This window comes from Diadema antillarum, unplaced genomic scaffold (genome assembly GCF_040938485.1).
Source record: "Diadema antillarum isolate AM-2024a unplaced genomic scaffold, OU_Dant_1.0 seq00001089_RagTag, whole genome shotgun sequence".
Lineage (NCBI taxonomy): Eukaryota > Metazoa > Echinodermata > Echinoidea > Diadematoida > Diadematidae > Diadema > Diadema antillarum.
The window spans coordinates 395,848-421,856 of record NW_027271908.1 but is presented as its reverse complement, the minus strand read 5'-3'; the positions used below and the strand labels follow the sequence as shown (position 1 = coordinate 421,856).

The window sequence follows — 26,009 nt, the reverse complement described above, 5'->3', positions numbered from 1 at the left end:
GTTGAAATCTTATAATATACAACTGAATTGAGTTCGTTTCATCCTCTCAATCAGGTCATCATTTCTTTAAACTTAAAAAAAAAATACACATAGATCATTTTTTTTTTTTACAAAAATAGTCTGTCAAACACAAGTCCTCCTCAGATGCTCTTGTTATTGCACCGTATTATTGTGTCTATTCTCTAATTCTTTTATGTCCGCTCTTCTGCATCATTTCTGGTATGTGTATACAATTCTTTGCAGTATAGTCAATCCAGGCTGCATTTTTATCATTATTCTAACCTTGAGGTTCAAGAGAAAGAGTTACAACAGTGTTATTTCCCTTGATCCCATGTTTGATGCCGCCACTAAGAAATTATATATTTAAGTAGGTGCTTGCATCATGACTCGTCACTCTCAATGGAAGATATGTCTTTATGATGATAATTACTTTTCGCCATCCCTTCTTATAAAACATGAGCGGTACATATAGGTACAGACACGGGGACGTGCGAATAGAAACTGCGCAAAAATTAATGAAATAGAAATCAAAATCAAAATCGCTGTCCTTATGAAACATGAGCGGTACGTAAAGGTACAGACAAAGGGATGTGCAAATAATTCCACACTAATTGATGAACTAAAATTACCCGACTTGACATGGGTTTTTTTTTCACACTAATTTAGTATATAAATTGATAAAAAACTACACTTGAAGATTAAACCATATCAGTTTCATTTGTCGGAAGTGATCGGAAAGATGATAAAATCGACTTTTCGGTATGGGTGCAATTCAAATATTTTCACAACGTATGCACTGGTATGACTCAGATTTACACATTTTGACATTATCCTGGACAGAAGTAACTTTCTTTGTCATATGCCTTATCTTTAGCTGAAATTCAATTTCCTTTAACACAAAAACAAACAAACAAACAAACAATTTATAGCCGACATTACGTTAGCGTTCCAAATGAATCATCTCTTTGCTCGGAAAGACGGCGGCGTCAAACCCCGATCATCAAAGTCACAAATGCACCTGTGGAATTCTTTTGTACGTCAAAAGAAAACTGACAGCTGTTTGAATGTTTACAGCCAGGTGGAACTCCATTTCTCGAACCTCCTTGCTCCAACATTACGGAATCCAGTTTGCTTGTGTCCACGGAGACACGTGTTGTAGTTTCATTTTTTTTTCTTTTTCCCTTTTTTTCCTTCCTAATTTGATCTTATATCAGTTGACATTTGTTCCTTTTGATTTTGTTTTACATCTGTTTATAGTTCGTTTTCTTACATTTTCCGAAGGTCCCATATCGGTCTACCTTTGCTTTAGAGTAGGACCCTCCATTTCCATTCCCATCCTTACGCATGCATATGTACATAGTTAAAAAATACAGTTTTGCTTTCTTCATTTTGTTACTCATTATCACATGTATTTTTGCAATTATTACAAATATATTCTGCTTTATAGACACTGTATATGATTTTCTCTGTTTATTTGATGGAAAAGAAAATACATCTGAACTTGAGAACTTTGAACTTCGTTTAAACGTATTGCTTTGCGGGGAATTCACACTTGTAGGATCGCTGCACAGTGTACTGGCCAGAAGAGATGAGTAGCAGTGTCCAGTTTGGACAGATGGTTGTGACTCTCAGGACGATTGTGGAGAGATCTGATTCCGTTCACAGGGTCATGGATGTACAGCAGGTACGTTATAACATAAGGGTAGGCTTGCCAGGGCAGGTAATAGTGTGATTGCAAACATTTTTGTGGGGATCTACAAATTTAACGTGAAGCCACAAAAACGCAAATTCGACACATTTGGAGACTTTACTGACGATATTACTACCATTAATTGAAGAAGCTGTTGTGTACACAGAATACAGTGTAGTGCCAAAAACAGAAAAGTTGGCATCTTAATTTTTTTTTCACCAGAAGTAAGTCATGTGAACTGCTTGAAACATGACACTTTTACAGTGATCGGAAGACTGATCGTTGAGAAATGAGGTTGCAAGAAAAAACATTAAAACTCAGATCTTCATTCAGAACTTGTGTTCCGCTTGGTCCTTCCCATTTATGACGTCATCCAGTAGGCTTACTGTTCCCTCCATGTTGTAGTGGATTGCGGTCATGTATGGAATGCCATTACGGAAACAATACAAAATTTATTTCACTCCTGCCAATATTCATTTCACTCTAAACAAATACATTTCACTCACCAAAATTTATTTCACTTTTTACAAAAATACATTTCACTTTTAAATAAAGATTCATTTCACTTTTCACAAAAATACATTTCACTTTTAATAGAAATTCATTTCACTTTTCACAAAAATACATTTCACTTTTAAATAAAAATTCATTTCACTTTTCACAAAAATACTTTTCACTTTTAAATAAAAATTCATTTCACTTTTCACAAAAATACATTTCATTTTTACATAAAAATTCATTTCACTCTTTAACCAAAAACATTTGACTTTTCCCCAAAAGTCATTTCACTTTTCAAGAAAAAACAAAATCTTTTCATTTTTCCGTTAAAAAAAGTCGTTTCACTTTGGCGTACCATATCACTCTGACGAAACCATTTCACTGCGCTAAAAGCATTTCACTCTGATAAAACCATTTCACTCTGATAAAAAAAAAGATACGTTCCTCTTTTTTCCCGGCCAAAAAGGTGGCGCCAGTCTGAGAAGAGTCACAGTGCCATGGCACTCTGTTAGCACTGAGCTGAGGTGAGTGGCCGGCCGGCTGGCTGGCTATGCAGTACCTAGATTTAGCGCGCTACGCCGGCGCGGCAGCGACGCGAGGCGAGCTAGCAGTCGACGGCCCTCGCCTCGGCATGTCACATGCACGCTCGTGCCGTTATATGCATACTACATCGAGAATTGAATCTACGCCCGACTTGCTGAATAATGCATGCATCTTGGACTGGAATAGAGGGTTCGATTTATCGCAATACTCATTTTCAAAGGTGGGAACCCCCCCCCCCCCCCCCCCCCGCTAGCGAGCAGGATCCGCTTGAACACACACACAAAAAGTGAAAACTTCTTTTCGGGCAAAGCTCCAAATACGACAGAAGAATGATTTTTAAAGATAAAACAACAACAACAACAACAACAACCAAAATAAAACTAAAACAAAAACAAAAAGCCAGCATGACCCAATCTCAACTAACGTCTCTTGCGCTTCTCCATATGCACTACCACAAAGTGATCAACCTGGAAGAGGTTGATATCTTCAGCAACACAAATCGAAGAAGGATGATGCTGAACTTGGTATAGATAATATAGGTAGAACAAGGGCGCCGGAAGCGGGGGAGGGGGAGGGGTTGCAGGGGTGGCGCTTGCCCGCCCCCCCCCCCAAAAAAAAATAATAGTAATAATTTTTTTTTTTTTTTGGGGGGGGGCAAAACGGTTCCACCGAAGTGCTCCCTGTAACAAATAATTAATCAATTATTTAAAGAACAATATGAACAATAAAGGCACTTTTTTGTCTAAAAGGTGTCAATTTCATAGAAAACTAAACATGCAAAATTTTCACCCCTAACGGGGCGAAAATCATAATTCATTATCAATATACATTATAATACCTATACACTATAACATTTACTTATAAGTAAATTTAGTGTATAGATGGTAGCCTCGCATCCTCGGGTGTGCCCCGGAAACATACCTTTAGTAAACCTTACATTTTCCCTTTCTTTGATTTGATTTGATTTATTTCTGCTTAATTCGGGTTACATCAGATATGATTATGTACACGTCATCTATAACAAATAGTGTTCCCTTTCTTCTATGCTTTTTAGCAATATAAGAATAATATTTATTGCTCAAACAATGCGATCACGTTTAAGCTTTTAATGAATACATTTCAGACGAATGGCAAAGTGAAAGTGGCTCGCTCGCTCTGCCCGTACATAGTAAAATGAACAGTTTTCATAAGTTATATGATGATAGTCCTTCGCAGTGATGTTTGTTTTATGAAAACTGTTCATTTTACTACATTTATGTACGGGCAGAGCAAGCGAGCCACTTTCACTTTGCCATTCGTCTGAAATGTATTCATTAAAAGCTTAAACGTGATCGCATTGTTCGAGCAATAAAAATTATTCTTATATTGCTAAAAAGCATAGAAGAAAGGGAAAATGTAAGGTTTACTAAAGGTATGTTTCAGGGGGCACACTCGAGGATGCGAGGCTACCATCTATATTTACTCATAAGTAAATATGTATAGGTATAATGTTATACTAATGATGCACAGGATAGAGTGTGTTAGTGAAGGTGCGGCGCGCTCGAGAGTATTGACAATGGTGCGACATGCACGAGGCGCAGCCGAGTGCATGTTTGCAACCGTTGTCAATACTCGAGAGTGAGCCGCACCTTCACTAACGCCACGAAATAATCCTGTGCATCATTAGTTTTATAAAATGGGTCGAAAACTAACAGCATTATTCACGTACCTTTGTGGGTCAATGCAGTCAGCTACATGTAGCACTCGCTCAAAAGTCAAGATGTCCGAAGATGTTCGTCCCAAACATTTACGCACGTCGCACTCGGAAATCCCGCACACTATAAGTACTGTACGTACGTATAAGAGTATACGTACGCCACGTACTGTTATGCACAAGAAAGGCCGCCGGCTGTTGTGGCAGCCCGCGGCCCGAACTAGAAGTTGTTTACAGGATTGACAGCGCGTATAGTAGCGCGTGACGCACTTGTAACAACTGATTGAGTGCGCACTGCTAGTGTAAAACATTGTGACGTACGTCAGGCCAGGGAGGTGGAAGAGAGACTCTTCTTAGTGCTTACCTGAAGAAAATAATGCACGCACACGTGACTCATTTCAGCGCTTCCTATTGGCTACATTCTTGAACCCATTTTATAAATATTGATAATGAATTATGATTTTCGCCCCGTTAGGGGCGAAAATTTAGCCTTTTCAGTTATGAAATTGACATCTTTTAGACAAGAAAAATGCCTTTACTGTTCATATTGGTCTTTAAATAATTTATTAATTATTTGTTACAGGGAGCACTTTTTTTTTTGGGGGGGGGGGGTCAAGTGCCACCCCTGCAACCCCTCCCCCATTTTCCGGCGCCCTTGTTCTTATACCTATATTATCTATACCAAGTTCAGCATCATCTGTTGCTGAAGATATCAACCACCTCTTCCAGGTTGATCACTTTGTGGTAGTGAATATGGAGAAGCGCAAGAGACGTTAGTTGAGTTTGGGTCATGCTGGCTTTTTGTTTGTTTTGTTTTGTTTTGTTTTGTTTTGGTTGTTGTTGTTGTTTTATCTTTAAAAATCATTCTTCTGTCGTATTTGGAGCTTTGCCCGGGAAGAAGTTTTCATTTTTTTTTTGTTCAAGCGGACCCTGCTCGCTAGAAGGGGGGGGGGGGGGGGGTTCGTTCGAACCCCCACGGGCCTGAAACGTAACCATACCGTACGGTACCCACCTTTGAAAATGAGTAATGCGATAAATCGAACCCTCTATTCCAGTCCAAGATGCATGCATTACTTCAGCAAGTCAGGCGTAGATTCAATTCTCGATGTAGTACTTAGTATGCATGTAAAGGCACGAGCGTGCATGTGAGTGAGGCCGAGGCGAGGGCCGTCGACTGCTAGCTCGCCTCGCGTCGCTGCCGCGCCGGCGTAGCGCGCTAAATCTAGGTACTGCATAGCCAGCCGGCCGGCCGGCCGGCCACTCACCTCAGCTCAGTGCTAACAGAGTGCCATGGCACTGTGACTCTTCTCAGACTGGCGCCACCTTTTGGCCGGGAAAAAAGAGGAACGTATTTTTTTTTTGATCATAGTGAAATGGTTTTATCAGAGTGAAATGGTTTTAGCGCAGTGAATGGTTTCGTCAGATTGATATGGTACGCCAAAGTGAAATGATTTTTTTTTACGGAAAAATGAAATGATTTTGTTTTTTCTTGAAAAGAGAAATGACTTTTGGGGAAAAGTCAAATGTTTTTGGTTAAAAAGTGAAAAACATTTTGTGAAGAGTGAAATGAATTTTTATGTAAAAGTGAAATGTATTTTTGTGAAAAGTGAAATGAATTTTTATTTAAAAGTGAAATGTATTTTTGTGAAAAGTGAAATGAATTTTTATTTAAAAGAGAAATGTATTTTTGTGAAAAGTGAAACGAATTTTTATTCAAAAGTGAAATGTATTTTTATAAAAAGTAAAATAAATGTTGGTGAGTGAAATGTATTTGTTAAAAGTGAAATGAATATTGGCTGGAGTGAAATGAATTTTGTATCGTTTCCCTAATGGCGTTCCATAGTCATGAGTTCGCCTTGTAGACTCCTAAGCCGTATACCAGCATGCGCTGGTACTCCTAGACACCTTACATGAAGTGGCTGAAACTTAAGATGACATTGGATTTTGTCATCGTTCATCCGGTGGTACTTGTATAAATAGCTTCATATTTAATCCCCCCCCCCAAAAAAAAAAAAGTATTGAATGGTAGAACAATATGACGCCAGAAAAAAAATACTTTACCTATAAGAGAATCTTGAAACTTGTGATACATGTATAATTAAGCAAGAGGGTAACTGCTTTCTTGGCTAACATGTGTAAATAAACAGACCTGCATGCTGATAACAATGATTGTTTGAAAGCATGCATTTCCTTCTGTAAAGACTCAGCGTATTGATGTCTGAAATAGGCTACTTCACATGAAAGGGCAGGGTGCTACAGACGTAAACGTATTAAGGATCATTCGAATGATCGGCATCGTAAAATCAAGGAAACCTTATTTGGCAATAGTAACACAACTAGTATGTTGTACTAACCAGTGTTGCCAGATGGTGATTTCGGTAACCAAAAAGGGTGAAATTTGGTGACTTTTGAACTTGTTTGGGGACAGAAGTTTAGCCTGGTAACCAAATCAAACTTTTTTTGGGTGATTTTGAGACCAATGAAAAATAATCACACTAACTGATAACGAAAATGCATTTTTTACCCAAAGTTTTCACCTTATGTCCTGTAGAAATACTACATGTGCCCCGTTTTTGTCACTCAACACACACAAACACGCATAATTGCATCTTACACATTTTGCATTGCAAGTGTGTGACTACGGCGCGCCGAGACTCGCGCAGTGTTTGATAAAGATTTATCAGTTTATTGACATAATTTTGTCTTGAAATTGAAGCCTTCGATAACTACGCTTTTCCAAATCAGGTGATTTTTAATGTTTTTTGGTGATTTTTCACATGCCTTTTAGTGATTTTGCTCTGTTGGGAGCTGACAACGCTGGTATAAACCATTCATTCTGTCTCTTGCAATAAAAGAAATACAAGATTGAAATTACGCTCAAGATTATTTTATATATTCACCAAGGCATTGACAAGAAACACATTAATGTAATATTTACACAGGAAAGCGTAGGAAATGCTTTGAATTATGCGCGTAATTATGGCAATTTTGATTATAATACAGCGTGAATTTCAATTGGGCACATGCTACTTGAAATTTTGTGCCAGCTGTGATCTGCTTCTCTTGAAATAACCAAACTTTTGATTGTCATGATTTTCATGCCACCCATAGGTAGACCAGAATGAAGCCTTTAAGGTTCACCAGTTTCACTTTCTGGCTTGGGAAAATCTGAAATCCCCCGAGCACCCCACCACTCTCCTAAGTTTCACCCGTGCTGTCAAGAAAGTTCACCAGAAATACGAGGGAGACCAAGGGGGATCAGCACCGATCCTTGTGCACTGCAGGTTAGTGAGACAATCATCCAAAGCCTTATGAAGCGCCGACTTCTGATGATAACAAGAAAAAAATGCATGCATTGCATCTTGCAAATATCTTTGTATTGCAGTTTATGCAATGATCTGGTGAACACATTTGGTGGAATGTTTGAACTTTTTTTTTGCCCCAAAAGTTAGACGGTACATTTCTGATCTATTTCAATTGTAAAAACAAATAAACCAGCATGATTCTAATGTTTCATGATTAATTTCTCTTCCTTTAATCATATCATTTTAAAACCTTACCAGTGGCGGATCCAGAGGGGGGCGCAACCGGCACACGCCCCCCTTTATTTTTCTTTAAAAAAAAGAAATAAAAAGAAAAAAATGAAATGAAACCCGGAAGTGGCACCAGAAATATTAGTCACGCCCCCCCCCCCTTTACAGAATTCCTGGATCCGCCCCTGCTTACATTTAGCGACACAGCACGGAGAGGAAGGCGGTGGGAGAGGGACACGAGGGAGGTTTATCCATTTTTAGAATCGAAATTCAGCAATGTGAGGCATACTTACAAGGGTGAAATATCATAAAACATTTCAGTCGAAATAGTAAGACGACGTGGTGGTTATTTACGTCAGTCCCAAAGAATGTTAAAAGATGTCAAGCGGTGCCTACACACCAACGGGATTAAGCCCTGAACAGCCCATTCCGTGTCAATTTCTCGTATTGTACAATTTCACTGAAATGAAATCTAAATGATCCATAGTATGAAATAAAAAGACAGGGTGTAGATGTTCATTATGAAAAGAGCTAATGAATTATGATAAGCTAGAGTGCTAGAGTCACATGAGATGAGAGAATACATTCCAAAAAGGTTAATTTCTCCCACGTACGAATTCATTCAAGCCCACAAAGTACACAAGATTTCAGCTAATTCAAATATACGAATCAAGGTTTCAGAGTCAACAATATCGGATAAGGTGAGAGGAAAACCAGTCCCTTTCTCTTGAAGCACATGATGATTTTTTTAGCATGTTTAAGAGTGGTCCTGTCTTCCCGTAAATGTCACGTAGCAAATTTCTAACCAATATCCATGATCAAGCGCCACATATACAGCTCCAACACATTCTCCTTGCTCCAGCACTTGGACAAGTCTGAATGTGACCAATCAGCAGGCCCGGCTAAAACAAAGCAGTGTGGGTGTGCAATAAATGTCTGTTCATATGCTAGAAAATGTTTAAAGAATGAATGATCTACATAGATAAACCCACTAGCGTAACAGTTGGTGTAGGCTTACGTTCAACGTTTTTTATCTGCTGGGCAGCCAGTCGTTTCCAAGAAATTTCCAAGAATGAAAATCATTGCAGATATGAGTGAAAATGGACACGTAATACTGGTAACTGGCTCTGGCTACATGACGTGCAATATTCCAAACAATTGCGATCCCTGAGGTACCTTTAAAAAAGTGTGATAGTCTTGTGACCATTCATCTTTCGCATTGCATATCCTCAGTTAGTTTGTGAACAAAGAGAGCTCAATCACTTTATTAAATCCGTGTGAAACGGAAGCTTCCTATCTTTGAAGATGGTATTGTAATCATTACATTTGATATTTCTAATTGCTTGCAATGTCCATTGTGTAGTGCTGGAGTTGGTAGGACAGGGACATTCATCACCCTTTACTGCATGCTGGACCAGCTCCAAGAGGAAGGAAGAGTCAACATATCTGATTTCATCAAACAGATGAGGAAGGATCGACCAAAGATGGTTCAAACTGCTGTGAGTATTCTAGGCGCTCTCCACATATCTTGAACACACAATTTCCCGAAATTTCATAAATAACTGCCTTTACAGAGTATATGAACTTTCAGGGTTCAAAGGAAATTGTTTAAAAAATCACGTGATTATGGCGAATGGCAGTCATTGATTACCATTTATCTGCCAGGCACTTACGTTACCTTATTATACTTGCTAAGCTTACCCATTAGCATTCAGTATTTCATCTAACTTGACCTGTAAAAGTTGTAAATTTGTAATAGCAAGCCCACATCACAGCTGAAGCGATGCCTTTCAGTCCTGAAGACAGCCGTGGTGACACAAAAGGAACTACAAGGGTTAGGTCATCTGTTTCTTGACATCGCGATAGTTTGTAGACATCTGTTCCAATCAGCGAAAAGGTACTCCAGGGTGTGTGTTATCCTGTTGGTCAACAATAGAACGGAGCACAATAAGGATTTAATACGAGTGTACACAGTAAACATAAAGTGCCTATTATAGGTGCAGTATGCATGTCTGTGCAGTTTATCTTTTGTTGTTGTTTTTTATTATTTTGAAGATGCGTAAAATCAGTGATAAACAGATAAATGAAGGGAACAAGTACAGGAATTCTTCTAGGCACATAGTTAGGAGTGAACATTTTGACTCTATTCTAATCTCATGTCACCTGCTGCAGGACCAGTACATATTCCTCCACACCGCCCTTGTCGAAGCCTACCTGAGTGGGAACACTGAGATCCCCGTCAGACAGTATCGGGACCATTTGATGTGGCTCCATCAAAGGGATGCACAGACAAACAAACTCAACATTGAACTGGAGTATGAGGTATTACACTTACAATTTGCATCCATTATCATAAAAAAAAAAGAAAGATGAGGAGGAATCCTAGTTATTCTTCTGCAGTTGCTATTATTGCCCAGAGGGACACAATTCTATATTCTTAAAACAAATAAACTTTATGAGCAAGTTTTTTTTTTCAAAAAGCTAAAAATGTTAGCATTCATAATGCTACCATATGCGTCACTGTGTTTATAGAATGTAATTGATTTCTCATAAAATAACGTAAATATAGTAACATGATGGAAATATAATGAATTAAAGGTTGCAGTAAAATCCATTATTTAACTGCGAAGAGCAGGTTGTATAACACGGTGAAGTGGTCCGCTCCAAGTTCATGCAACTAGACCCCAATGGAAGATCAGCTAGTGCAGCGGACTAAAAGTTAACCAGCGATCTTGTAAGACGGAAAATGAAAGCAAGTTGACGTCTTTAATAAACAGATAAGTCATTAATTGATGTACTGAAAAAAAGTCTGAATGTTCATGTACTTAACTTTTACCATGCTCTGCTGCTATACATGTATAATGTATAAATTTTAGATAGAGAAGCATTTTATCATTCTCTCTTCTTTTCTAATGTTTCCCAATTTTTATTTTACTGCCTTGTCTAAAAAAACTAATCATTATCACAGGGGCATTTCCTGGAATTCCTTGAAGGGGGCAGGGGAACCCCTTTGCGAAATTAAAGGCGCCCCCTCCATTTACTTCTTTTAATTCTTTTGTTTAGCAAAAAAGGGGACGCCACTGTTATCATGTTGCATAATTGTGATCTTTTGCCATCCCTAATGTCCAGAGGCTGATCAAAATCATCCAAAAGTCCATCAATCACGATCAAAAGAATTTGAAGTCTCCGATGGAAGACTGCAACAGCGATGTGCTATCGGGAGCTGTTCGTTATTCCCAAGGTTCGTTATTCTGAAGGTTCATTATTCCCAGGCGTCAATCGAATTCATGAACCGTTCAAGGAAATAAAATGCTTATATATACAGGAAATATTTCATGAAGTAAATTGTAGGTGATACAAAACTTGAAGACATAAATTGTGAACTTTTTACAAAGGACATATATCAATTTTCTTTTCTCCCTCTTCATCTCTACCTCTCTCTCTCTTTCCCTTCTCTTCATTGCATATATGACGTGAGCACACGCATGTTTCTGTATACGTGCGTGCATGGAATATGTGTGCTAAAAACTTCTTTTGAGGGATCTTCCCCCACACGTATTTACTCTCTGTGGGTTCCCCCATGACATCACTTTTTTTTTTACATTTTCCAATATGATATTCTAGTCTAATCTTAATGCATTAGTAATTTAGAATATTATCCATGTTCATCCTTGTATACACAGAATTTTTTTTTTTGTTATTGCTCATTGATCTGTATGTATTTTACAAGTAATGTACATTGTGTGGAAAATTGATAAATGAAATAAAATGAAATGAGACAAAATGTGAACATCTTCATTAGATACACATGTCCTGGAAAGTTGCAAGCTAGCAAGGCTTGACTTCTCACCCATCTTTAATAATGTCCAGTGACATACAAAATTTATCTGATCTGAAATCCGCAGTGGAGAGGAACAGTCTTGAGACAATGGAGTATGCTGAAATAGAAGACTGCATCAAAGCAACATTCCTTGATGTAGGTATTCACATCATCAGGTTAAATGGTTATTTCTAGAACAGAAAACCTCTTCATGTGAACTGTTTCATGTAAACTCACGGGCTTCTCACTCTGGGAATCTATACAAGCAATATAACCATACAAGCAATGTGTTTATATACATTCCCCATATATTTCACATATTTAAAGGAGACCTCCGGATGATTTTCAGATTTTTATACATTTGAACAACTATAAATTAGTTCTACTGAGGACAGAGTTTCAGAATTTGTGATAATTGGGATGAAGAATAAGAATATTTTCAAAATTTAGAACCAATTGCAATGAGCAAGGAAGATGACATGGCAGAGTCACCATAAGAATGCATGAGTTGGGGCTCAAGGAAGCAAAATAAAAGAAGAAGGCATGCATAGATTATACACAGGTGAACTTGCAATCAAGCGGTACTGTAATGAAATTACACTGCCACATTTCTGAAATATGTGAACCTCCTATGTCATCATCCTTGTTCAGTGTAATTTGTTTAAGGTTTTCAAAGTATTGTTTTTCTGCTCAAGAATCACAATAAATTCCATAAATCTATACATGGAGTTGTCGATTTATTTACTACATGATGTTAAATCATGAAAATCGTCTGGAATGTCCTTTTAATTGTCTTAAATGCTGTATTTAATAATTCACCCACGCATTTTGTTTTTGTTATGTTTGTGGTGTATTTGTTTAAACGTGGGATATGGAACAATAAAACAAAAAAAAATCTTCTCTCTGTCTTCTTGAAACGCTTTTAATACGCCATATATTAACTGCGATATCTGATTTTTTTTTTGTTCCATGAATTATTTGAAAGGGAGCATACCTATAAGAATGACTCAGAAAATATTTGATTACCAGTTCACGCCAACATATTTTATTCTAGCATAATGAAAAAAAAGTACTCGACTTGCCTTTTTCGTAAGTAAGAATTAGAAATACCTTACCCTTAACATTATGTCAGTATCAAGAGGAAGAAATGCGTACCAACACTGGTACCTTTCATACACGGTGAAATTTTGTGGATTTTTTTTCTGTATTCTTTTTCTTTTCATTGTTTCTATGCGTCACTTCAGTTATTATTGTAGACTATTCAACCTAAGATGGCGGCACTAAAAAATTATTTTTCAGGGATATTGCCTCATTTACTAAATTCATATTCATATTTTACTTTCAGTTACCATTGAATTGCTAGGACAGCATCAGGGTTCAGATTGATAATGTTTATATTCCAAAGATACATATGGCAGCCTGTTAGATATTCAAATGAATTGTAATTACTTAACGATCTATGAGAAGGCCAAATATGAAGTGAATCAATCAAGGTATACAAATCATATTGTTGTTATACTTTTCCTATGATGTAGCTGATATAGTGTCTGCTTTACTCTTTGTGAAGAGTTAGCAGTTTGGCATCTGTAATAGATTGTGTTTCTCTTGTATGTAGTTTATTTCCATGTTTCATGTCCTGGTATGCAGTTGTTACCCTTCTCTCTTCCAGCTGTAGATTACATTGTAATGCTTAATTTTTGTACTATGATTTCTTCATACAGTGAGAACTATTTCTTTTGATTTGTAACAAAAGATATATTATTTTTTCCATTGTTTTTGTGCTTGGAATTTCCAGTTAGGTTCCTTCTTGATGATACGATACAATGATTGTTGATAATCCTTGTGGTTTGATGTGAAAATGTCAGTCGTAAAGATATCAGAGGTAAACGGCAGAGGTATGAATATCAGAGGTGAAAACATCAGCGGTAATAATGTCAAGGGTAAACAAAAAATTGAGGTAAAAATGCATATTCATCATTGCATGATTCATTATACCTTCAATATACGTCACAGTATAGTACATTGTTACAATCACTCCGTTCTTATCTTTATTTTTATTTTCCAAACATATTATATGAATATTGCAAACGTTAAAATATTAGTGTGTTTAGTATCACATAGAAACACATATTGTTTTATTAAAGGCTGGTAAATAAAAATGCAGGAGCTGCGTAGAAATGAGAATTTGTGATAATGCAGAGAACAAAACCGAAATACAATACAAAAATAAAAACAATCATAGAATTTGTGATGAGACACCGGATTGACTTTAGAAAGATTGTAATAGTAAAAATTCGTTGATTAAACAGTTAAATGTTTCCATTCTATGAATATCTTTTATTTCAAATCCATTACCTATACTTGAGTTTTGATGAAGATTCTTTACCTATGTTTATCTATAGAATTGTTAATCAATGTTCAAGTATGGCGCATATCATTTTAAGTAAAGTCAAGTTTTTTAAACTATCATAATTCTTTATCTCTGAACGTAATATCTAAGCTATGGTAGGTATTTCATAGGCTGTATACTTTTTGTGTGGTTGTTCTATTTGTTTACCCTTAAAAACATAACAATAAAATATAGTTGTTGTTTTTGCGATTAACTGAACGCAATGACTTCGAAACCCACGGGAGATTTGCATTTCGCTTGCAATTATGCGGGTTTACTCTGCCTAATGAAACATAAATATCTGACAAATTTACAATTTTATTGTGACGAATATCAGTATATGCTTGAGACCCAACAATTCTCATCACGAACTCTTAAAACTGGACCTTGTTTGGGGGTGTGAACTTACGCTTTCCTTCATGATTTGTTTTTTCTTTTTTTTTTTTGAAAAAAAGAACACAAATTATTGAATGATTATGGTATATGTTACTGAATAAGGTATATCCTTAATTACAATATCACGGTCATTTAAGGGGCAGAGCGTTGTGTAACACGAGTCCGTATTTAAAATCAATGGCGAGAAATATGCAGAAAGAGCAATATCAGGAAATTCGCGAGTGTTCATTACATATTTGAATCAATACTAAAATCAGCAGTTTGTCTTTAACATTGACATCATAGCAACATTATGTGTAGTCACATGATGCTGTGTAAACCAATTATTGAGCAGGACTTCATTAATTAAGGATATTATTTGTGATATTTTCTCATCTTTTTGTCTGTAGTTTGCAATGTCCTGTCTCTTTCATATCTGTAGTTGGTAGTGACATATCACCTTCTTGCCTGAAGTTGTATCCTCTTCTTTAGCTATTCATAGTTAACTACTAGTAATGTCATGTATTTGTTGTCTGTAAAGCTCGTAAATTCATCTCTCTCTGTCTTTTTTTAAGTTTATTCTTTCTCTATCTGTCTTTCTCTCTGTCTTAGCAATATACTCTTCATTTTGTAATGTTACGTCTTTTTTTAAAGTTTGTTATGCAATGGTTCTTCGATTCTTTCTTGACATGATTTTTGCTCCTGCTACAATTGTTCCCATTAAATATCTGCGCGCTCATCCCAACACAAATTCTACCCACAAACATAAACTTAACCCTAATCTTCATCCTCACTTCAAAGTAAGCCAATAACCATACACGACCCTAACCCTATACATAGAGAAACAATAAGATTGAAGCAAGTTTGCAACATCGCATCTGTCACCCTCTCCATCAGACATTCATGAGGAAAGATGTCTTCGTGGCAACACAGATGCCTCTCCCGCACGCGACAGGAGAATTCTGGAGGTTCGTCTACGAAAGGAAGTGTCCCGTCATTATCATGCTCAATCAGATGGATGAGAATGACGAGGTATGTTATTTTGTCCCAAATAAAATGAAATCCATTGATAGAATGATGAAAAGAATGTGACAAGACTGAATTGACACACTTAAAACTATTTGTAGTTCAAATTTAATATAAGATAAAAAGATAACCAATTTTGTAAGCACTATTACACAGAGTTAGGTATGCAAGAGAAGAACGTTTGAAAGTTTGAATGTCGTAAGTTTATCATACTCTACAACCCATAGTTCAGTTATACAAACAGAGTTACGAATTGCTTCACAAAATATACGGAATAACCATAATAAAGTAAACAAGAATGTAGCACGAAAAGAAAAGAAAAATGAAGGAAACCGAAAAATGGGGGAAATATGACGAAAGAGACAGGGGAGATAATCTGAACAATTCAATTCATTTATTTTCATGCGTCTAATTTATAAATATTTCATCAGAAATATTATACAAGTTCTTTAACCTTGTTAACAATGTGCAAAAACAAACAATATACGTGGTAATAACAAAGCAATTGTAATGATAACTGGTCGAAATGGAAATGGGATTGAACAAAGAGAAGTTTGACGGGACCTACATGAAAGCAAGCTTGTTTGGCTGTATAGGTTCCGAGTAATCAGTGTTTGTGAAAAAGAAACGGAGAACGGATAGAAGATTAGACCAGCTGATATATGGAGGAGAAGAGTGAATAGTCAGGACGACGCACAAAACTGGTTAAAAAGTACTTACAAATTAAGAGTAATACAAGAAATGCGAGTGACATATAATTGGGGAAAAAATGAAAAATGGGGGAAAAACGCAAACCTGTACAGAAATATATCCATACGATAATTGAACAGAGAGGAGGAGAAATGGAGAGGAAGGGGGAGGGGAGGGAGAAAGCGGGATTCACTGATGCGTGTATTTTCAATTCTAAAATGGCTCCCTTTACCATTCGAAAAACCCACTTCATTATGCTCTATAGTTGTTTGTAAAGCAAAAACAGTATATACTTTGAGGACAAAACGAAGTAGCTGTAATGGTGAACTTGGTAATACACTGTATCACCACACAGACTTTGTGGTTTCCTTTCACTCAACCAGTCTTGTGTCCAGTACTGGCCCGATCAGGATTCTGCAAACTTTGATCCCCTCTGCGTCACCATTACCTCAGCCGAGGTCAGCCGACAAGACTACGCGGTCAGAGAGTTTCATGTGAAAGGAGATGAGGAGGAGGTGAGTTGGGGGTTTGGTATACATCAGGTAGTGTCATAATATGGAAAATAACTCATTAGCTTGATTCTGACATGCCAATCAATTCAAATCAATTGCTGTGCTTGTCTGAAAGGGAGAGGTAAATCATCTTTAATGATCCCTAAATATGTCCACAGAATTTTCAGCCAGTGCCAATTAGGTTATAATGTTAAAGTGTCAGTTGAATTTAGACTCAAGATGGGTAGCAGTTGTACAATGAGATATCAAACATGCAATCAACTAAAATTGAGGATGTTTGGGTATTTCAGCACTGAAATAAGTCGTGAAAATCGGTCAAGATCAACACGGATAGAGAAAAACTTCATTGAGTTACAACTGAAATGAAGTTATCAAAAACACGAACATAAAGCAGCCATTGTCAAATCCACGCTGCTATGCAATTTTATCGTGCATGAGTAGACTACACAGAATATCTGCCAACACTAGCATTGACTAAACAAAGATTTAGGGGTAATTATTTTGCTTCTTATGCAGTGAAAAGCTGTCTCGTTCGAATTAACACTATATAAGAGTCACAATGTCAATCTTTAAAGTGTAAGCATGTCCCTCGGATAGGAGATAAAATGGACGTCCCGTGCTTGAGAGTAGAACCCACGCACGCATAATTCAAAATACCATTTCATTAATTCGGTCACCCAAAGAGCATGGTGCATAACCCGGTGAAGTGGTCCCCCAAGAACTTACAACAGTAAGCACCTGAATCCGGACTATCGTGTCATTTTGTCCGAATAAAAATGAAAACAACAAACATTAACCTTCGTATATGATAGGCACTAGTAGGCTTCACTGTACTCTCACAAAATGCACGTTATATACATTGTTTCATCTTCAGGGATCATTATTGCATGCGATTCTCTGCTCTGTTTTTGTCATGTTTCATCTCATGAAAACTGTCAGCATCATACAGGTGTCTCATAAGTAGTGTCGACATGGTATTTTTATCAGCAATGTAAATATTGTAGCTTTGTACTTTCAATATTGGACCTTTATTTTAAGTTTTTGTCTCGCCTACGAAGTGGGCGAGAGAAAAAAAGAAGAGAGTACATCAAATCGTCGTTGGCGTCAAGAAATGAGAGTACATCAAATCGTTGTCGGCGTAATCGATTTGATGTACCGGTGCTCTCTTTAACTTTCGACATCATTGAGCTATGGCCACCAAACTGGAACCACAGGTATATGACCTACTAAATTCCGGTGAGGTTCAAATATGGGTGAAATCCAACAAGGTCAGAGGTTTAATGGTCAATGAACTTGCTTCCGATAGGTACCTAGGCATTGAGCTCAGAGTATTGTGGTGTACTCAATATCTTTCCACAGATTTGAGCTATGGCCACCAATTCACACCGCATAATAATATATCACCTAATAATGCTGGTCAGGTTTGAGTACTGGGAAAGTCTAACACGTTAAAATGTCAGAAGGTCGCTGACTTAGGCCTAATTGAAAAACACAATACTCACAAACCTCAATATGCATACGATGCATTGCTTGGTGTTTGCCTTGTATGATCACATTATGCATTACAGATGGAAATTTTGAGGTATATTTACTCAATTTTCATGAGGTGCATCGATCGCCCTGCAATATGAGTCGTGAATGCATTGGGCTCGAATATTGCACGAGGCGCGAAATAAGCCACTGTGGGTGGGGGCAATCTCGCGCTGCGTGGGATATTATGTGCCCCAATGCGTGAACAAAATCACAAAATTTTCGTTTTATGCGACACCTTTACGTCATTATCAAATGACTTGTTTCCAAATGATCGATTGGCAACACGGCAAGGCCAAAAAATGAATGTAACAATTAGGCCCAGAATAAGCACCCAGTGTATTCAAACGCTCGCCATGATTCGACCACACAGGAATCAATTGCTTCTGTATGAAACTCTAGAACGTTCTAGACGTTGAACGATCAGAAATGTTAATAGATCTAGACTAGATCTAATTACCAATCAGATCTCGATCACGTTAGAGACTATCAGAGGACCAGACTACGCCTGTTTTCTACTATGAGTTTGTGTAAAAACACAGAAAAGAAAACAAATTACAATATCTTATCTTGACGTCTTGATTTGAAATCACAGGAGTCCACGTAGCAGATCAGTCAAAAGCAAAGAGTTTAGAAGCTAGCGCTCGCTAGCTTCTATTTTGGTCAAAAGTAAAAGCACAGCCGTAGTAGGCCTACAATCAGAGGTCATGCCATAAAGTGTATAAGATCTTTGATACAATGTCATGCATGCTGTCTCAGATAACGCACAAAATGTGGGGCAGCTAGCTGCGAGCTGCGCGCACACTGTAATATTTAGATACCAGTACCGCGCCGCGCCTGTATTGCTAAAGCCAGAACTTCCCTGAGGCGCTGTGCACGTCAAGAGCGGCCGTACAATGTACTTGCGTTATGCGGGAGTGGTCCATTAGGACCATGATGGAGGCCTAGTGCACAGCTGTCTCTGTCAAGGGATAGGGATTTTCTATCAAATGTCATGTGACATGTTCTTGGCCAATCACAATTCGATATTATTCTTAGGTGTTGTATAATAGACTAGGTTGTGTACCACAGCTGGTAAATGAAATATAATTTCTGTTTCCCTCAACAACAGGTGTTGGTAGTGAAACAATACCAGGTCTTAGGATGGTTAGCAAGGCAGGCAAGACCTTTCTTCATCAAACCACTTCTAGCTGTGATGGATGCTGCAAAAGAATCAGTGGAGAAATCACGTTCCTCCGGACCAATTCTTTTGCACTACATGTAAGTCAACACATTATATGCAATGACAATTATACCAGTATGTATATATAATGCGAGTTGTCTTCAGACAGGACTCTTTTATCATTATAGTTTGCAGACAAGGTTTACGTGACAAAGTTAAGTGATCCTCTTTCATTCCATGTCATGAACATGTCTAACAAAAACTTTAAAGACTCAAGAGTAACATGATTAAATAACAATTCTAAAGGATAACATTTAATGTAATGTCCTTGCATCAATTACATGAAGCTGAATAACCCTGCTCTCTCTTTGACTGATCAATATTATTGTCCTACAGTCAACAACCTGATTTCATTCTATAAAATCTCATCCGTTTTAATTTACACACCTATTTCATTTGTATTCGTTTCTTTCTATTATATCAAACATTCAGCATCCTTCCACTGAGTACGCACTGGTTCTGATAGTATGATTATTTCTCACTTGAACGATTTTCTCTTCGAGAACTGCACTTTCTTTTCTGAATAAATAACAAGGACTATGAGTAAATAACAAGGACTACCAAAAACGTGACATGTATTGGGTTTGATGTAAGTGTGTAATACAAGAACTGTATTCCTTTTCTCCATAGCCACTATTTAACTGGGGTCATTGTTTTCTCTATGTCTGTATGGCTACCATAATAACAAACCTAGTGACTAAACGGATATTCATAAAATGCCAGACCACTCACATTAATACAGACTTAGTAATTTGCCAAGTTTGTGATGTAATGCTTTGCCTACAGATGGTTCTCCTCACATGACACATGGCACTTGACAGTCCTGTTCACATACATATCATGCAATGCAGTATGAGCTTACAAGTAGAAGGACTACTTGTATCAGATGTGTGTAAAATTCATTCAAAAAGAGTATTGCAAAGTTTTATTCATGCCAAGTAGTAACTGAATGACAAGTTAACTAAGTTTAATCCTTCTACAATAAAAGTACCGATTTTGTAGATGACATGATCACGATAATGGTGTCTGTAACTTTCAAGTTCTTAGGAAAAGGGATTATATAACGTCTGCCAATATATACCTTGTTAATGACATTTTAAGATGATGGTTTTGTGAGCGTCTGAGAATTAATCAAGCACTCTATTTCTCCCATTGGCTATCAGGAATGGCAGCGGATGTTGTGGTGTGTTTGCAAGTGTCTACTCCGCAGCAGAGAAAATGATTTCTGATGGTACGATTGACGTCTTCCAGGCAGTGATGATGCTGGGAGAAAACAGAGCCAACATGGTGGAAAGCCTTGTAAGTACTTGATGTCAGTTGATATCGTGTCTATATTACCATACCATCTTCCAGACGGTATTGTATGACTAGCAGCCTACTCACTGGTCAATGATAAGTGAATGACTAGTCAAACCAAGGAAGTAGTAGTACCTCCTTGGTCAAACTCGACTGGTTGATCTCCACTGAATATTTAGTTGATTTCCATTGGTCACTTAGTCAATCTCCTCTGCCCCCTCGTAATCCCATTTATACTTAAACTCCCCTAATTATGTGGTCAATCTGTGTTGAGCACCTGGTTGGTCAACTCTGACCACCTGGGGGGGGGGGGGCGTTTCATGAAGGAACTTGTCGGATAATATATCTGACAAGTCAATTATATCCGATAAGTTTTGAGAAATTCTTTAGTCTGATTGGCTGATTTCTCTGAACTTGTCGGATATAATTGACTTGTCGGACATTTTATCCGACAAGTTCCTTCATGAAACGCCCCCCAGGTGTGCAATCCTGTTGATCATCTGATCAACCGTTTTCCTCTGACACATGGTTTATTCCCACACACTATTGGTCCCTCTTTGTCTTCATTGTGAGTCATTCTATCCTAACACAGATGTTTCCCTTTGTACTGAATTCATGGATGTGACTATCAGGACAAAATCATTTTCCTGTCTATGTTAACTCATACTCTCAGATACACTTATCTTGTTCACATAACGTTTAGTTCAGATATAATTGTCTCAGATATTGCTAAGTTATCTTTACAGCAGAGATAACTTGGTATTTTCATCCCTGACGAAGGGGGAGGTAACGTAAAATTTGGAATTTTAATAAATACCAAATGACAATAATGCATTTCTCTATCGCGTCATTCATTCTATGATATAAGCAGCAATAGGCTTAAACTCCTAAACATGGTGGGATGGTGTAAGGTGACTTATTTATGTTTTGGAAATAGATCTATGTTGTTAAAAATGTATATGTATATATATATATATATATATATATATATATATTCATATCATATTCACGTGTATGTACATATTTATTTTCATACGTATATATTTATATATACATACATACATACATACGTGTGTGTGTTTATCTGCACTACATGCGTAGACCCACAAATACTTCGGTGTTTTTTTTTCAAATCGGGTATCAACTAACTCTCTATCGCAAAAATGTTTGACGTCAAGCGAGATGAACGATAAGGAATTCAAAGCATTGCAACATTTGTTTTGACAATACTATTCAAATTAATACTGAAGATGTAATATAGTATGGATTATGTCCTGATTGAAAAGAAAAAATGTGTGAACATGATACATGCCATCATTCTCATCAAATTAGGTTACTAAATGTATATGCAGCTGAAGATGATATAATTTCTATACTGTTCAATATGACAGAATGAATTAAAACCTTGCTATTAACAGGAGCAATATATGCTGTGCTATGACGCCTTGGCTGAACACTTGAAGAAGTTTGAAAAATATTTCAATCTGGACCTCTGAATGGATGCAAGGATCTCATCCAACAGAACAATGAAATAATTTGAATTTCTGAAGTTTCTGAATCCAGTGAAGAGTATCCTTCAAGAATGAATGACGATACAAGTTTGGAAGGAATCTCTATCATAAATCTCGCAGTGGAAAAAGAATAACAATGTGGCGAGTGTGAAAAGCAAAAGTTGTTTGAACGAAGTCTAGTCGTTTTGTAACTTGCAGAATATCTTATGAAATGAGTATAATGGTAGTGTATTGTAGTTGTAATTTAGATTTTGGTTCAAAATACATGTATGATTGTGAAGGCTTCAAAATGATATTTGACAATACTAGTAGTAGATAATGAGTTATACAAACTTCAAATTGAACGAATGTATGTTTAATATTTAAAAAAAACACAGCAAAGTATAGACAAAAATAGCAAGTACATGTAAATAGATTCTGTGTTTTCCGTAAAATTTAAAAAGATGTACATGTATTATCCTATGTTCCTGAAACTCGATGAACTCATTGTGAACACAGAGAGGAGCTGAAAATTTCCAGACAACACTGAAGGCTTGTAACAATTTCCTTCTCTTTACAAAAGTTTAAAAAGAGCAAGTCATCCCGTGTCAATTATAGCTGATGTTCGCCCTTCTATAGACATTGATATGTGTGTATATGAAATCACCTTTTTCACATGGTTTGAACTTGATTTATTTTAGTTATGAATACCCCGATATGAACCCCGAAGAGGTAAATCTGGCCATTATTGCACTAACTTATTTTCTTTCTGCCATGCCCTGTGTACGTAGCAGATTATGAGAGCTGTAATCACATGGTAATGAAAAAGTGTGAACTGATGAGATGATAACTTGTTGATATTCAATTCAGGTTAAATCTGTTCTCATTTTGCGACCAAAACATACATATCAATTTCTTTTGTAACAGAGAATAAGATAAACAAGAAAATGTGAAATCGACAGAGTAAGAAAAAATAGTGAAACCTTTTAGTAATGATATACAAATGATGCACAGGATAGAGTGCGTTAGTGTAGGCGTAGTGCACTCGAGGGTATTTACAATTGTGAAACATGCACTACATTGTAAATACCCGAGAGTGAGCTACGCCTACACTAACGCCACGAAATAATCCTGTGCATCATTTGTTTTATAAAATGGGTCGAAAATTCGAAAACTAACATCATTTTTCAGCGTTTTTCACGTACCTTTGTGGGTCAAGACGTCCGAAGATGTTCGTCCCAAACTTTTACGCACGTCGCACTCGCGGAAGTCCCGCACATACAGTATAAGTATAATGGGGGGTTGGGTTTCCGGACACCCGCATGAAAACTTACTTATTTTACATAGAATATACACCCTTTACCTTAAAGACTTGATATAGACTCCTCATATAGGCCTACTAGACAACATACTCTGAAAACGGCGTGAGAATTAACCTGCTAAATCGTTGGATTTGCTCTTCAAAGTGACTCCATGTACGCGTCCGGTCCCATAACGCTTGGTCTACTGTACTGTACAAAGTGTACGTATAGTACAGTATACGTACGTACGCCACATATGTTATGCACAAGGGAAGACAGGCCGGCCGGCCGGCAGCCCGAACTAGAAGTTGTTTACAGGATTGACAGCGCGTACGCGTATGCATGCAATTCATCAAAGGAGCCGCCGCGCGCACAGACGATCGGCAATCTACCATAGGATTACAGGCAGTGCAGTTGTACTGTTAAAGTAAAGGAAGGAGGTGTGTCTCATTTCAGCGCTTCCTATTGGCTACATTCTTGAACCCATTTTATAATACATTTTAATGAATGCTGATATGATCAAAGAGAAGTAAACAATATGCAATGAAAGAAAAATGGAGTGACCCACTGAAAAGACTAATATGCTTATGTTGGAAAAAGCCTAGCCATGTCAAGCTTAAGGTAAACATTTGGTAGGTTCACATCAATTGTTTGGATTATTTGTTCATTTGAACAACAATTTGTATATGAATTCATTATAGTTTATTATATGTATACTATAATATGTTGCAATATCGTTTCATAACACCAATTGATTGAAGTACGAAAAAGAATACTGATTGTACAGGTATTATAATTATATATATTGCCAATATCATATACAGTGTAGTATGGTAGTCGACTACAAAAGTGTATCTTATACCCAACGAGTGCTTGCATTATATGACTTCACGTTGTTTTCCCAATGCAGTGATGCTGACGTTCAAATATATTCACTTATTTAAGCGTCAAATTGACTCTTACGTTAATGAAACTCAGTGAATTGTGAACGCGGAGGGGAGCTGAGAATTTTTAGACATTACTTAAAGCTTCGCTTCTCTTTTCAAAAGTTTGAGAGAAGGAAGTCATCCCATTTCAATAGTTCATGTACACCCTTCTACGCACATAGACATGTATGTACTTATAAATCACCCCTTTTCACATGGTTCGAAATATTTTAATTTTAGCTATGAATATCTCTATCTGTACCCTGAAGAGGTAAATGGGGCCGTTAGTGCAATGGTTTATTTTTGTTCTGCCATGCCCTGTGCACGAAGGAGCAAAAGTTAAGCTGTAGATTATTGAGATATCAGCTTGTATATAAGCTGTAGATTATTGAGATATCAGATTGTATATATGTAGGCCTATATGCAGAAAAAAAGGCGTAGCCATGTCAAACTTTAGCTAAACATTTTGTAGGTTATCAATTTTTTTGTTTTTTTTTCATTTCAACAGTTGGTTGAATACATACTTCTAAAATTTGTATCGTTTCTATTGAAATGATTATCATTTCATTGTTGTAATCTATTGAAATAAGAAATGAATACTATTAAAACGTATAGGTGAAGTCATTATATATGTTGCCAATATTCTGTTGTATGATAGTCGACCACACAGGTGTACCAGTACCCCAGCAGTCTTTTGACACACACGTGTATTTTATGTAACATGTGGATGTTTGATCAATACACATAGTTTTCTTCTCTTATTCCGAATCACACGATTTCATTGGTCTAACCAGTTTCTATTCCCTGACGTCCCGGTGCCCACTCCATTTCATACTTCATTGTCAGCGAGAGATTTCAAGGTATAACGTAAAGTACAATCCTTGACCCCTGGTCATGTGCAAAATCACCTACTTCTTGCAAAATATCTGGTGCGTATATTTGCATTAGAATGAAATGGATTTGCGTAAGAAAATCTCTTTACATTGTCCTGGTAACAAAAAAATAATAATTGCCTATAGGTATCTTGTTATGTCAACCTTTAATTGAGGGAAGCAATTGCGTTCTCAGAATTTTACACGGTTTTCTGATATTGTGTGTTTAAGTAGACTAAAGAGTGCATATTGGTTGCGTAGAGGGATGATATGAATATGAATAGGCAAAGATACATATCCATTTCTACAAATTAATGTCACCCATCACACCATTAAAGTTCATCACACATAAACAATAGTTCACAAACATATATGCAAAGGTGGCTGCAAGTGGTTCAGGAGCTATTGGTGTGAAACATCAACTAACTGCAGCGAAATGCAGCTGAACAACACCTTTGACACTGACAGGCTGTTACAGTGAGACTTGCTGTCATATTGCCATAATGATTACACAGCCTTGTGGCCTCTTCATTGACATTTGTATGCAGGATTGAACCAAGCGTTGTGAATAACATTATACATCTTCTTTAGCTAGTTGTAGTG

General features: G+C 37.1%; 1 protein-coding gene across 1 annotated transcript in view; it reads left to right on the top strand.

The window, feature by feature from the left end:
- LOC139743502 (uncharacterized) overlaps nt 1–22,313 on the top strand; it is a 69,970-nt gene extending 47,657 nt beyond the window's left edge. Inside the window, exons 17-27 of the mRNA XM_071653983.1 lie at nt 1,559–1,684; nt 7,536–7,708; nt 9,321–9,456; nt 10,130–10,297; nt 11,087–11,198; nt 11,863–11,933; nt 15,439–15,573; nt 16,641–16,772; nt 19,411–19,559; nt 20,685–20,820; nt 22,236–22,313. Coding sequence (XP_071510084.1) covers nt 1,559–1,684; nt 7,536–7,708; nt 9,321–9,456; nt 10,130–10,297; nt 11,087–11,198; nt 11,863–11,933; nt 15,439–15,573; nt 16,641–16,772; nt 19,411–19,559; nt 20,685–20,820; nt 22,236–22,313 — 1,416 coding nt within the window. The remainder of the gene's footprint in view (nt 1–1,558; nt 1,685–7,535; nt 7,709–9,320; nt 9,457–10,129; nt 10,298–11,086; nt 11,199–11,862; nt 11,934–15,438; nt 15,574–16,640; nt 16,773–19,410; nt 19,560–20,684; nt 20,821–22,235) is intronic.
- The last annotated feature ends 3,696 nt before the right edge of the window (nt 22,314–26,009 follow it).